The sequence below is a fragment of the Nelumbo lutea genome, chromosome 8 (genome assembly GCF_056320005.1).
Source record: "Nelumbo lutea isolate HS-2025 chromosome 8, American lotus-T2T, whole genome shotgun sequence".
In the NCBI taxonomy this organism is placed as follows: Eukaryota; Viridiplantae; Streptophyta; class Magnoliopsida; order Proteales; family Nelumbonaceae; genus Nelumbo; species Nelumbo lutea.
In genome coordinates, this window is record NC_142691.1 from 48,456,003 (window position 1) to 48,467,385 (window position 11,383).

The 11,383-nt window shown below is 33.4% G+C and overlaps 1 protein-coding gene across 1 annotated transcript; it reads left to right on the forward strand.

The window, feature by feature from the left end:
• Window positions 1-6,420: 6,420 nt before the first annotated feature.
• LOC148844050 (uncharacterized) lies at window positions 6,421-7,735 on the forward strand. The gene is made up of 2 exons (XM_088956717.1): window positions 6,421-7,099; window positions 7,440-7,735. Exons 1-2 carry the CDS (start codon window positions 6,434-6,436, stop codon window positions 7,515-7,517), a joined length of 744 nt encoding a protein of 247 aa, XP_088812843.1. The 5' UTR covers window positions 6,421-6,433; the 3' UTR covers window positions 7,518-7,735.
• Window positions 7,736-11,383: the final 3,648 nt, after the last annotated feature.

The following is an 11,383-nucleotide window of genomic DNA, read 5'->3' on the forward strand; positions in this document are numbered from 1 at the left end:
TTTAAGAGAGCTGATAGATTAAGAGTAATAAAATGCGGGAGTTAAATCATATGTACCTTGTGAGGTTGAATGCGAAGTCTTTATATAGGCAAGTTGTCGTGGATCTCACGATGTATGTCCGAGATCATCGGCCCATCAAACCCGAAGTCAATTCCGCACCTGAAGATGGACTCCAAGTAAGTTGATAAAGCTTATCCAAGTCCCTCCGATTCAGGTAGGGTAGAGATAAGATTTGTTGATGTGCACCATGATCCTGAAGAGATCGCAGACAACTGGCTTGCTTCTAAAAAGAGGCTACATGGCACTTCAGTAGGTCGGTGAATATGGTGAGTTGTTCGGGCCTCGATCTAGCTGGGTGACCTGAGGTGACTAAAACTGTTGAGGTGTCCGAGGACACTGAAGTGTCGCCAAGTCATTGTGTCGCTCCATGTGTCATCACATCATTGGACGGGCCAAATTATCCATCATCATATATGTTGTTAGTTTTTGCCTCTTTTTTATTCATTGTTGAATCATTCATTTAAAACACAATAAAGTCAATTTAAACGCTTCTGGTTTGAAAGATCTAATAAGTGGGATCAACATTGAGGATATGTGGGTGTTTTCTCATAATGTCACCACATTAGCGATACGTATAAGGTTTTAAAAGGTTAAAGGCCTAGCCGATGCATAATGGCTAAAAAAGATGAGATGTAAGCCTCAAAATTTAAGGAAAAAATTAGTCAAATTTTATAAATCAATAAAAATAGCATATAATATACTAAACTAAAATAATAGAAGTTACAACTAACAATTAGAAGCATTTTACATTTCATGTAAAAACCCAATTGAGAAGAAAGGAACATATGAAGAATCATGCACATAATTGATATTAGATCTATGGTCATCCAATAGTTAAAAAGAAAGGAAACATTTTAGAGTATTTGATCTATGCAAATAATAATAATAATAATAATAATAATAATAAAAGAAAAAAGATCATTTAGGAGAAGAAATGACAAAAATAAAAAACTTGGTACATTACATTTAGAATAATAACAAAAAGTTCACTTGAGTTATCCAAAAAAATCTAAGAAGCTGAATAGTCATTTTTACATTGAACTCTCTCATAAAGCACTAAGAAAATCTAATAGAATTTATTTTTCCTTATTGGTTTTTTTATTTTTTTTCTTTTTTATTTGGCCCATAATTATTGAAGTGTTTTTTTCATAGGTTTTAAATTATAAAAATACATACTTTTTTGCATTAAACCACTAATTAATCACTAATTCTGGAGGCTTATGCCTTTTTACACATCAAGCTATGGCTCACTACTTAGGCTTGAGTAAAGGCTTAAGCGTCACATCAAAGTTGGGAACCTTAACACAAAATCCATGCATTTTGCCTCAAGACTTAAGCCTTTTAAAATAATGGCTACATAGGTGTTGGAATTTATTGCCATGAAACCACTATTTAATTTTAGTGTTTATCAAAAAATGGGAAAAAACACCCATAAATGAAATCTCTGGGGGAATATTCAAATTCTCACTTCCCCCAATGATTCACCATTTCCCAAAACGTGGAAATGACCCGACGATTTTGCTTTTCTTGCCGTTGTAGTTTTTCTTGTTGTTGCTATTAATTTCTCACCGCTGTTATTGCATTATCCCTTTATTGGTAGCTCCACCGCCATCGGTTGTGTGAAGCATCATTTTCCCTGAAAGAAAACAAACAAATCTCACCCAAGAATCGACTGTAATGGTGATGTTGTGCCTGGTCCGGTCTGTATTTTCATAACAAGGTGTTCATTTTCTTCACATTTGGTCCATAACCACAAGAACAATGTTCTCAATTACCAAATAAGTTCCGACTTCAATATCATTTTTATTAGACATTTGGCTGATATATAATTATATATCACACTCAGTGTCTGATTTTTAAGAAATCTGACTCTATTATTATTGCATACTTTGGCATGTTAGCAGAAATTCCAATTGCTGGTCCAGAAGGGACCATCCTAATCTGGCTTCCTTTTGTTTTAACTTTTCATTTTTCATTGGTGAATCTCTGGTATTTTTCTATTAGATTTTGACCTTAGGCCTTGGGGATGTAGGCCCTATTTTGGGTGATTCGTATATTTCAACCCTTAAATATTGCTGTAAGCTAGAATTGTTTAGGGGGATGTTAGGTTTATTTCATCCAATATATAGGATTGATAGTAGAGCTTTCAAGGGTAGGCAGGAAGTAGAGGTAGAGGTGTTCGTAGCCAGGGGTTTCGATTGGACGAATTGGTCTAATTTGTGTAAATTCATTTTAATTTAAACTGGTTTCAATCCAAGCCTGATCCATTGACATTTATATTCTTATCTTATATCAATGGATTCGATATTGGCTTAATCCAATCAAATCCAATATAAATTTATTAAAAACAGACCAGGTCCAGTCCAATCTAATAAATATTTTAGAACAATTGGTTCAATCTAACAATGTCTTTTTGGTCTGTCAAATCCGTCCAAATTAATTTTGGACCGGTCCATTGACACCCTTATTTGTGACTTGTGATAATTGAGGAGACTTGAATAGATATGGAGCTCAAATCTCAATTTGTTTCAACTCTCACAGGCATCGGTCTAACAAATCAACCTACTTGGTATGGTTCCGATTTGACTAGGGTACCTTGTATGCATTGAACATGCTTCTAATTAACTAAAATCAAATTGTGCAATACTGGTGTGCAAGAAAACAAAGAAAAAAATTACTAATTATGCCTACATAATCAATATGATGTAGATTAGCTAGTTTTTTTTCTCTTTTGGTCTTGCACAATTTTTAATTAGTGATTGGAAGACAAAGAAAGTTTTTTAGAGGTCAAACCCCCGTGGCCTACAACAGGCCACATATATTTATACTTACACATTTTGTGTATAATGTATACATATATATATACAAGTTATTTTACATTATATTATATATTTTATATATAAATATTATAACATGATATCTATAATTTATATTATATGTAATATTCTATATTATATAATGTATAAAAGAAATTTATATGCATGTTATGTCATTTAATATAAAATATTATAAATATGTAATGTTTTATATTTATGAAAAACATTAGCCCAGAATCAAGCCTGGCCTGGCCCGGCCCGGCCCATGTAGACCTGGGCTAGGGCTTATGTTTTAAGCCAAAAACCCTTGGTCGGGCCGGGTTTGGGCCTAAGTTATAGCCCTTATCATAAGTGCAAACCTGGCCCATGATCACCCTTAGTGTCATCCCATTTTTATAGGAAATAGAATTTCAATTCAACTACCCGCTTTTCCATTTTTATAGGAAATAGAATTCAAATTCAACCACCCACATTTTGAGGAAATAGTAATTCAATTCATTCATGGGTAAGCACACGTTGCATAAGTAACAAATTAACTAATTACCTTAATTCAATTATTTTAACTGAATTAATTAATTCATTTACATAAGTAACAAATTAATAAGAGAAATACAAAAATTATTCAATTATGAATAAAAATGATTAAATAATTCAAAACATTTACTTAAACAAAACATTATTAAATAATCAATAAATTGAGAAAAGTACTATAATATGATTAAACAAATATAATCGATTATTCACTATAGAATGTATAGTTAAATAATAAAATGATTATGCAATTTACTAATTAAGAATTAAATTAACAAGAAAAATATTGAATAATTTAATTTATTCAAATAAAAAATTGATCAAGCAATTAATATTGACTAACTCAATAAGAAAATAATTGAGCAATTAATAAAATGTTTAAAAATTAAAATTTTGATAAAAGGAAAATGGTTACATAATTAAATATGATTAATTAAAAAATGATTAAATATCAAAAATCAAATCCAACACTCCATGCATCCCATTCTTTAAATGTTAGCAATATTAATTAACAGTATTTAATATAGCAGTTTATATTTTAAAACTTTACCTTATAAATAGTTTTTATTATTGGTATCTATTAACAATATATAAGGACATGTGCTTGTAGTTTTTATTTCCAATGTTTCAAAAATTTTCTAATAATTACCAATAATAGTAATTACCAATAACAGTAAATAATAGTAATATTTATTGACAAAATGTATCAAAATTATATTGATTAACATTATTTATTATGGTATTCATATAATTTAATTATGAATACTATTTAATATACATATATATATATATATATATATATGTATGCAGATATGTATGTATGTATTACATTAATTTCCCCGTACTTAATACGGAGTCATTCGCTAGTATTAAAACAAAAGTGGTTTTATCATTTCTGTCTATATTATAATAAAAAAGGACACATGGGAAGCAATGGGTCCTCTCTTCCTTACATCATTATCCTTGTCTCTTCTTAACTCTCTCTAAATTCCTCTTAACTTTCTATAACAAAATTAAGGGTGCACATCATAGTGTAATTATGGGACATACATACATGGGATAAATAAATTATGGAAAGTTGAGCAAGCTGAAGTTAGGTCGGTTCAGGCCTAGATTACCTGAGTTTTCAACCAATGCTTAACCCAAGTTTAGGTCTACTCTAAGTTTCCAAGCCCATGCCTAACTCAGTGCTTGAAAGTATAAGTTCAACCCATGCAAAATTCTGTTTTGGGTTGGGTTGGACCCACTTGAAGAGAAACATTATAATCAACACTACTAGGACTCTAGAACATATGCACATCATACAATAATTAACACTCTATTTCAATTTTTATTAAAATTTTGGGAAATTTACTTATTTATTATTTTTATATAAATAATAATTATTTTTTCAAATAATAAATGTGTTTTTGTTTTTAACATATAATTGTTTTATTTTAAATTTTATATATAATTGTAAATTATTTTTATAATTTTTAATTTGTATTAATTTTTTGGGAAATTTTATTTATTTAGCATTTTTATATAAATAATTATTATTTTTTAAATAATAAATATATTTTCATTTTTAACATATGATTTATCTGTAAAATAAAACATTCAGTTTTTTTATAATTTTCAATTATATAAATAATAACAACTGCGCCCCACAATGCCCCACAGCACATCCCAACCTTGTATTGAGAACATCTCCCAATGATGCTTCATCATCATCAGAAAACAGTGCTGCTTATGTGTAGGTTGGAAGCATCATTTTTCTGAGAAAACGGTGTCTTTTTTTTTTTTTTGGAATCTTTGCTGCCAAGTAAGACGTTTCTTGGAGCAACATCAACTTTTTTTTGTTTGGTACCAATGCTCCAGGAAACATTGTCAACACTAGTACCCATTATCTAGTGCCACATAGCTGCCACTTTACATCCCTATTGGCAGCAACGAGTTGTAGCTCTAGGAAACGCCAAATTCGGCATTGCTCCAAGCCATGCCTTCTCGATTTCCAAGGTGTGGCTTGGAGCATCATTTTTTATGAAAAAATGATTCCAAACAAATGCCCCTTTCCTAGAGCACCATTTCTTCCAACATTGTGCTAATGTGGCACCATTTTTTGGAACAACGGCAACGATGCCAAACAGACACAAATGGATGGTTCAACCATAAAAATGATATATGAACGACCTAAGCTTTTCTCTGTTCACTTATTCCCTTCATCCCTTGGGTCATCATTGTTTTTGGCTAAACCAAGTTAGCATGAACTAGTTTAAAGGTGTAAAGTGGGCCATGTTGGGCGAGCATGGCACGGCCCGCAGGCAGCCCACACAAAGTGTGGGCCATGCCATGTTGGCCTGCGGGCCATTACAGGTCGTGTTGCCCTCCCCGGTGAAAATTTTGGGGGTCAGCCCGGCACGGCCCAAGTCCGTGCGAGACCATGCCATGAGCCGAGCCTTGGGTCAGATCGGGCCGTGCATTGATTCAAAGCTATTTATTTAAAAAATGACATAAAACTTAAAATTTTAATTTCATATGAATTTTGTGTATACAATTGCTTATATATATACAATAATTAAATAAATCAATGTAATAAAATTAAAAATATTTATTTTATTAATATATTATATACTATATATTGTTATATAAATATAATTTATATAATATTATATAAATATGTATAAAATATATATAAATAATATATATGGGTCCTGTCGGACCATGCCATGGGCTGCGAGCTAGGCCATGCTGGCCTAGACCTAAAACCCCAGGCTCAGCATAGCCCACGGGCCAGGTCGGACCTATAACCCGTTCCAACTCTTCACTGATGCAAGATTTATTTGTACCTTCTATCCTCCTTGCTTCTTTCAATCTCCATATCCTGCAAGTTTATGAGTTGCTTTTTACACCTCTTCTGCTGATGAATGATTCACTAAAACGGAAACATGTGGGCCTGGGGAAAACTGCTCCCGCCGCCCACACCATCTGTTCGTAATAACTACCCACCTTCAAAACTCTTTAAGCTACTATTTAATTTATGGAATATGTTCAGTTACATCGCCCCACTAGCCCCTCACCCCCCGCGCGCCATGGCTGAAACAAAGCTGAGCATTAAGTTGCTTGTAGACAAGAGTGCTAACAAAGTCCTCTTTGCTGAAGTAGGGAAGGATTTCGTAGATTTCCTATTCAACCTCTTGGCCACGCCCCTCGGAACCATTGTCAAGCTTCTCACGAAGAAAAACATGGTGGGTTCTGTGGGAAACTTGTATGAGAGCGTAAAAAACCTTAGCCAAAGTTATATTCAACCGGACCAGAAAAAGGAGTACCTGTTGAATCCCAGAGCACTAACATGTTTGGCCCAGGTTCCTCTGCTGTTGCGAAACGATGTCCCAGACGACACCAAAGATTACTATATGTGCGGCAATGATTATCAGCATTATTATGTAACGAATACTCCTGGTTTTCATTGTCCTAGTTGTGGGTGCCTAATGTCAAGAAAAATGCAGTACGTTGAAGCCCAAAGGATGACCAAAGATAACACAACTGGAGAGAAAGGGGGATATGTGAAAGCAGTGGTGACTTATATGGTGATGAACGATTTGGCAGTCATGCCCATGTCCACCATCTCAACCATTATTCTCCTCAACAAGTTCAATGTCAAGGAAATTGGTAATCTTGAGGAACGAGTTGTTGATGTGGGCTTCAATGAGGTAAAGAAAAGTAGATTTTAGCTCGTCTTTGTTTCTCTTTCTGTCACCAAGCTTTCACTAATGCTTTCATTTCATGATTTCATCATTATCTAGCACAGCTGGTATTGCTGATTGAATTGATGAATGGTGAAAGACATGTAGTCTAGCACAGATTCAATACTGATCAATTCAATTAATGAAAACATTACGTTGTTTAAAACTTAAGAAGGATTTGGGGTGGATGTTCAGCAATCAGCATGAATTTTTTATACCAGAAGACCACAGTTTTAGATGAGCAGATGACATAATTACCTTTTCTTTTATCTTCTTTGAAACTTGCTATCAATTTCTTGTTTGACAGGGTGTGGCACTTGTGAAAGCTTCCCTACAGTCAACTACTGTTCTCACTGACATTTTTCTTGGAAAGATGCAGCTGTGAAGTTGTTGAATGGTGATTTCTTTTGCCCATGACCCCTGAACGGTTGATCGCCTTTTGTTTTGATGTTTTGAAATATTAATTAGTAGTATGTGTTTGCATCTTAATGGGGCTTTCAAAATGTATGGTTTTATGCTGTTATGCTTTTCTGTCTTTATTTTGGATATTAAGAGCTGTGTTTTTTTTTTTCTGGTTTAATTATAAAACATGTTTGCTTGGTAGTGATGATTTCATTCCATTGAATGCCTTCACTTTTCGACATAAAAAAAAAAAAAAAAAAAAGACTTCGCTTTAAAAGTTTCACAAACTCAAAAGCTGTTTGCTAAGCCTACATTTGTAAAATGTAAACTAGGCTTCCTTTGGATAAGCTTATTGTTTTTTTTCTTTTTTGGCCCGCCATCGCCATGGGAAATAAAATAGAGCTAGAAAGTGTTTAGGCGATTAACAAAAGTTGTTTTACTACAAATACAACAATTTAAAGCTAAGGAAGCATTTATCCTGCCGGAAAGACATGCTTTTAAAGCTAATAATTAAACTCTTAAGCCCCAAAACACAATGAGCTTCCCCGTGCTAGCTTTTGACTTTGAGAAGTGTGCTTCACCCAGACAGCAGATAAACAATGTGTTTGGTGAAAAATAGCTCTGTAATAGTGGCTCAATCAAAGGTTCAGTTCTTCCAACAATAGTGTGTCCAATCTATCGTTGACTATATTTGACAAAATTTAGAGAATGGAGAGTTCAAACAAACTGGAAAGGATTGGGCATTAAATTCTAGCAAAAACTTAGGTCAGCGTAGATCTAGTGTTGAAGATTGATTTATATGAAGAAAAACTAAGGAATCTAAATCTTAAAAAGGAATTAGATTTAAATATGCAGATCCTAGAATTGGATTCAATTCCCAGTTAGTTAAAATGGCCAAATTTTCAAAAATTAAAATAACATGAGGGAAGTTTGCGTGTTGTTGATTCCCTTGAAATGAGAATTTGTAAATACAAACAGGCATAGCACATAGCACTAAATGGGCTGGATCCACATGTAGCAAGCAATTGGGCAGATCTAGAGTGATACGGGTACATTCCACTTCTAATTAATAGGGTAACAAGATATCGGCAAGGGTGCAAGTCGGGCAGGCTGGGCTGGGTTTTAGCTCAACCCAAGCCCAATCTTAAGAATTGGGGTCCGACCCTGGGTCATATTCCGATTGGTCAATTATTGGTCAATTAGTCCATACCAAAAATTGATATACATATGTGTATATATATGCATGTATACATGTACATAATCGAGCCAAATTCGGACTCCTAAGGGATAGGCCCATGCCCAGCCCAAACTTTTGGGCCCAGGCCCTGCCCAAAGTTCAAAAGTTTAAGCCCAATTCATGTGAAATTGTGGGCTGAGTCAGTCCAGGCTCGGGTTGGGCCTGCCCAAGTTGCACCCCCTAGATGTAGGGTTTGGATCTCATGGGGCAATATGATGGGCCACTAGGAATTTTCCTTTTCTTTTTGTTAATATTCACAATTAAATAAACAACAAAAAAGAGCACACTTAATGGCTGTGATAGAAATGAGTTTTTTTTTTATCTTATATTATATAACATTTATAGAGAAAAAAAAAATTGTAGCCTAAGGTTATAATCTATTCTCTGAGACTGGGTAGTAGTAGTAGGTTCAAACTTCAAAAGAGCATAGCAGATTTACGGAGTGTATTTTCCATAAACTGGCTGGTTTGAAATCAAATTGGTTCCTAAAACAAAAATATAGAAAACATGTTTTTGATTATATATGTGTTTTTTGTTTTCAAAACTGGAATTTGGTTATTTAGTATCATATTTGATTAATTACATAATTTCTATACTACAAAAAACTTTTTTTTGTTTTAAAAACCATAAATTTGATGCTTTCAGAAACAAGTATTGCTTCTTGAAACAGATCCAACATAATTTTCAAATTTTGCTTTTCAAAACAAGAACATGTTTTATTATTTTGTCAATGTGACAATTAGAAAATCAAATGGAAACAAAAACAATTATGTTGTACAATTACCCCTTAAGGCTTAGTTTGGAAGTTAAGGCCCAATTTAAAAAGAGTACAAATACAATTATGTGGAGTGCAAATGCATACAAAATAATATAAAAAAACGAGGGTTTGCACTCTATAGATTTGTATTTGTACTCCTTCCAAACTGAGCCTAAGAGTACAAATGCAAATATATATAGTACAAATACATGCTAAATAATACAAAATATAAGGTTTTAGACTCCACAAATTTGCATGTAGGATGCAAACTTTGTATTTTAAGTGACAAATCTAGGGCAACCATAACAACAATAAAACATAGAGGTTTTGCTGGTTGGAACCAAGGTTCAAAGTATCGATATGTATTGGCTGATACATATTGTGTCAATGGCTTTTCAATACACCCTACAAGAGTTGTATCAGGTCAGACCATGGTTCAGAGGATGGTTGGGATTTAAACCAACCCATCTGAACCGATTTTGAAAAAAAAAATAGATAAAACGAAAAAAAAAAAAAACGCCTATACATGCAGATATCAGTCTGTATCAATACTTTAAACTTTGGTTGAAACAAAAAAATGACAATTTATAGAGGATGTTAGTCAATGTTTATGGCTTTGATTTTTCGCTGACGTGGTAACTGTTTCTGGTTTCGAAGACAGAATCATACACATTGGACAACAGCCTCTAAATGATCAAATGGAGTTTAGGTTAGCCCACTGTACATTTGACCAATCAAAATCATCCACACCTTTGTTAAGTGAAGTTTTAATATCTCTTAACACTTGGGAAGCTACCAATCCGTAGCCAAAATGAACAGAAAATAATATGTAATTCATATGGTTATTGACTTATTGTTTGTGAAATTCATCCAATGGAGCTTATGATAAGCATCAAATGCCTTAATTAGAGATCTAAGTTTCACTTTCACTTTAAAATGGCATTTGTTGAACATGTTTTAGTATTTTATATAATTCGAATTTTTAGCCATTAAATTCTGCATTTTAGGACAAAGACAAATAATTATATTACACTACGACAGTCAGTGGATTTCCATTTTTCTTTTAAAAGGAAAAGTAAATATCATAATCGGGTATGCCCAGAGCTAATTTGGGAAATAACAAAAATCTTGGTATAAAGTTTTAGTCATATTGGCCATCAGATGAGCTGGATCATTGTACTTTCTATTAATTAGGGGTGGGTCCCATCCTATCCAGTCTAATGTGAATTCATTATAAATGGATCAGGTTCAATTCAATCCAATAAATATTTTAGATCATTTTAGACTGGTCAAATTCAATGATTGGACACTCTAATCTGTTCAAATTCATTTTGATCTAGATTGGTTTCAATCCAAATCTAGTCCATTAATACTTATATTTTTATCTTATATCAATGGGTTAGATATGGGCTTAATCCAAGCTAATCTAATATAAATTTATTATAGACAGACTTCCAATATAATCTAATAAATATTTCGGAGCAGTCGGTTCATCCAATCCTTTCAAATTGATTTTAGATTGAACAGGGTCCGATCCAAAACCGGTCCATTGACACCCTTACTATTACCGCATGCCATGATTTTGAATCCGAATACCACAAAAGATATTTTAAATCTCGATTTTGGTAAGCTGCATGTTGTCATGGATGGAGGCTTTCACTGGAATCAAAGAAACCTGGATGATAGACTACTTAAATTCAGCTACGACGAGAAGATCGATGTCTCTACAGAAAGAAGACAACTTTAGTATACCAAGACACTTTCGCTTCTAACTAGCTTGGACCTCTCAAACAATAACTTGGGTGGAGATACCAGAACTAACAAATCTTCATGGACTGCAGAGTTTGAATTTATC

What these genes read in the sequence shown, in the direction of transcription:
- LOC148844050 (XM_088956717.1), top strand. Translation starts at nt 6,434, where the DNA reads ATGTTCAGTTACATCGCCCCACTAGCCCCTCACCCCCCGCGCGCCATG. An exon ending in TTGATGTGGGCTTCAATGAG is followed by an intron (nt 7,100 to 7,439) that starts GTAAAGAAAAGT and finishes CTTGTTTGACAG; the next exon opens with GGTGTGGCACTTGTGAAAGC.